This window comes from Chroicocephalus ridibundus, chromosome 4, assembly GCF_963924245.1.
Source record: "Chroicocephalus ridibundus chromosome 4, bChrRid1.1, whole genome shotgun sequence".
Lineage (NCBI taxonomy): Eukaryota > Metazoa > Chordata > Aves > Charadriiformes > Laridae > Chroicocephalus > Chroicocephalus ridibundus.
In genome coordinates, this window is record NC_086287.1 from 2544261 (window position 1) to 2545241 (window position 981).

Genomic DNA, 981 nt, shown 5'->3' on the forward strand with positions numbered 1-981 from the left:
TTAGACAGTGGTCTCCACCGTAGCGTCCTCAGGCACACGGCTCTCCTCCTCACTCGTCGCTTTCTCTTCAAACACTCGGCGGAGGGCGACTTTCATGGAGCCCTGGTGGAACCGGCGCTGCCGGTAGCTCCCCACCAGGAAGTAAATGACTGGGTTGATGCTGCTGTTCAGGGGTGCCAGCAGGTAAGAAACGTGAAGGCAAAACACATTTTTATAAGTAAGATGAATGAAAATCACCACAGTGGGAGGAAACCCGAAGATGAACATGAAGATCACGCTCAGGAGGATGGCAACATAGAGTTTCCCGGGGTGTCGTCTCTGTGAGCCACATCGGAGTCTGATGAACAGGGAAAGGTTGGAAAGGAGTGGGAATAAACAGAAAACGAGAAAATTCATGATGCTTAAACCTTTCAATAGTTGTTCACAATCTATATTCAACTTCTCATTACAGCTCAAAGCAGCCAAAGAAACAAAAAGTCCGTCGAGAGCCCAGAGTATCCCACACATGATGCCTGACAGGTGCTTTGGGCGATGACAGCGGTACCAGATTGGGAACAAAACAGAGGCGCACCTCTCTATGCTCATTGCTGTCAGGAGATACATGCTGGCATAATAGCAAAACAGGAACAGAACCATCAGGATATAATATGCCAAATAATGTTGAAAGAAGGAAGTAACATAGACTGTTGAAACAATGTGTAATGTAAGGATAACCAAAATGAACAGGAGCAGGGAGAAGTCAGCAATGGACAGGTTAAGAACATAGACAGTGAAGGGGTTCTTCTTCATCTGGAAGCCCAGGAACCATACGACCACCATATTCCCCACAAGTCCACACAGGGAAACACCGATAAAACCAGCTACAATTATCAATGCGCTGTAATTCTCTTTTATGCACCAGTATTTTGTAACTGGCTGAGAATCTGCATATCCATAATCCACGTAGTTCAGAGAGAGATTTATTATGTTGGCCTCCTCCAT

General features: G+C 46.0%; 1 protein-coding gene across 1 annotated transcript; it reads right to left on the minus strand.

Annotated features, from left to right (window-relative positions):
• Nucleotides 1-981, minus strand: LOC134514723 (proto-oncogene Mas-like). The gene has a single exon (XM_063332888.1). It carries the CDS (start codon nt 979-981, stop codon nt 1-3), a length of 981 nt encoding a protein of 326 aa, XP_063188958.1.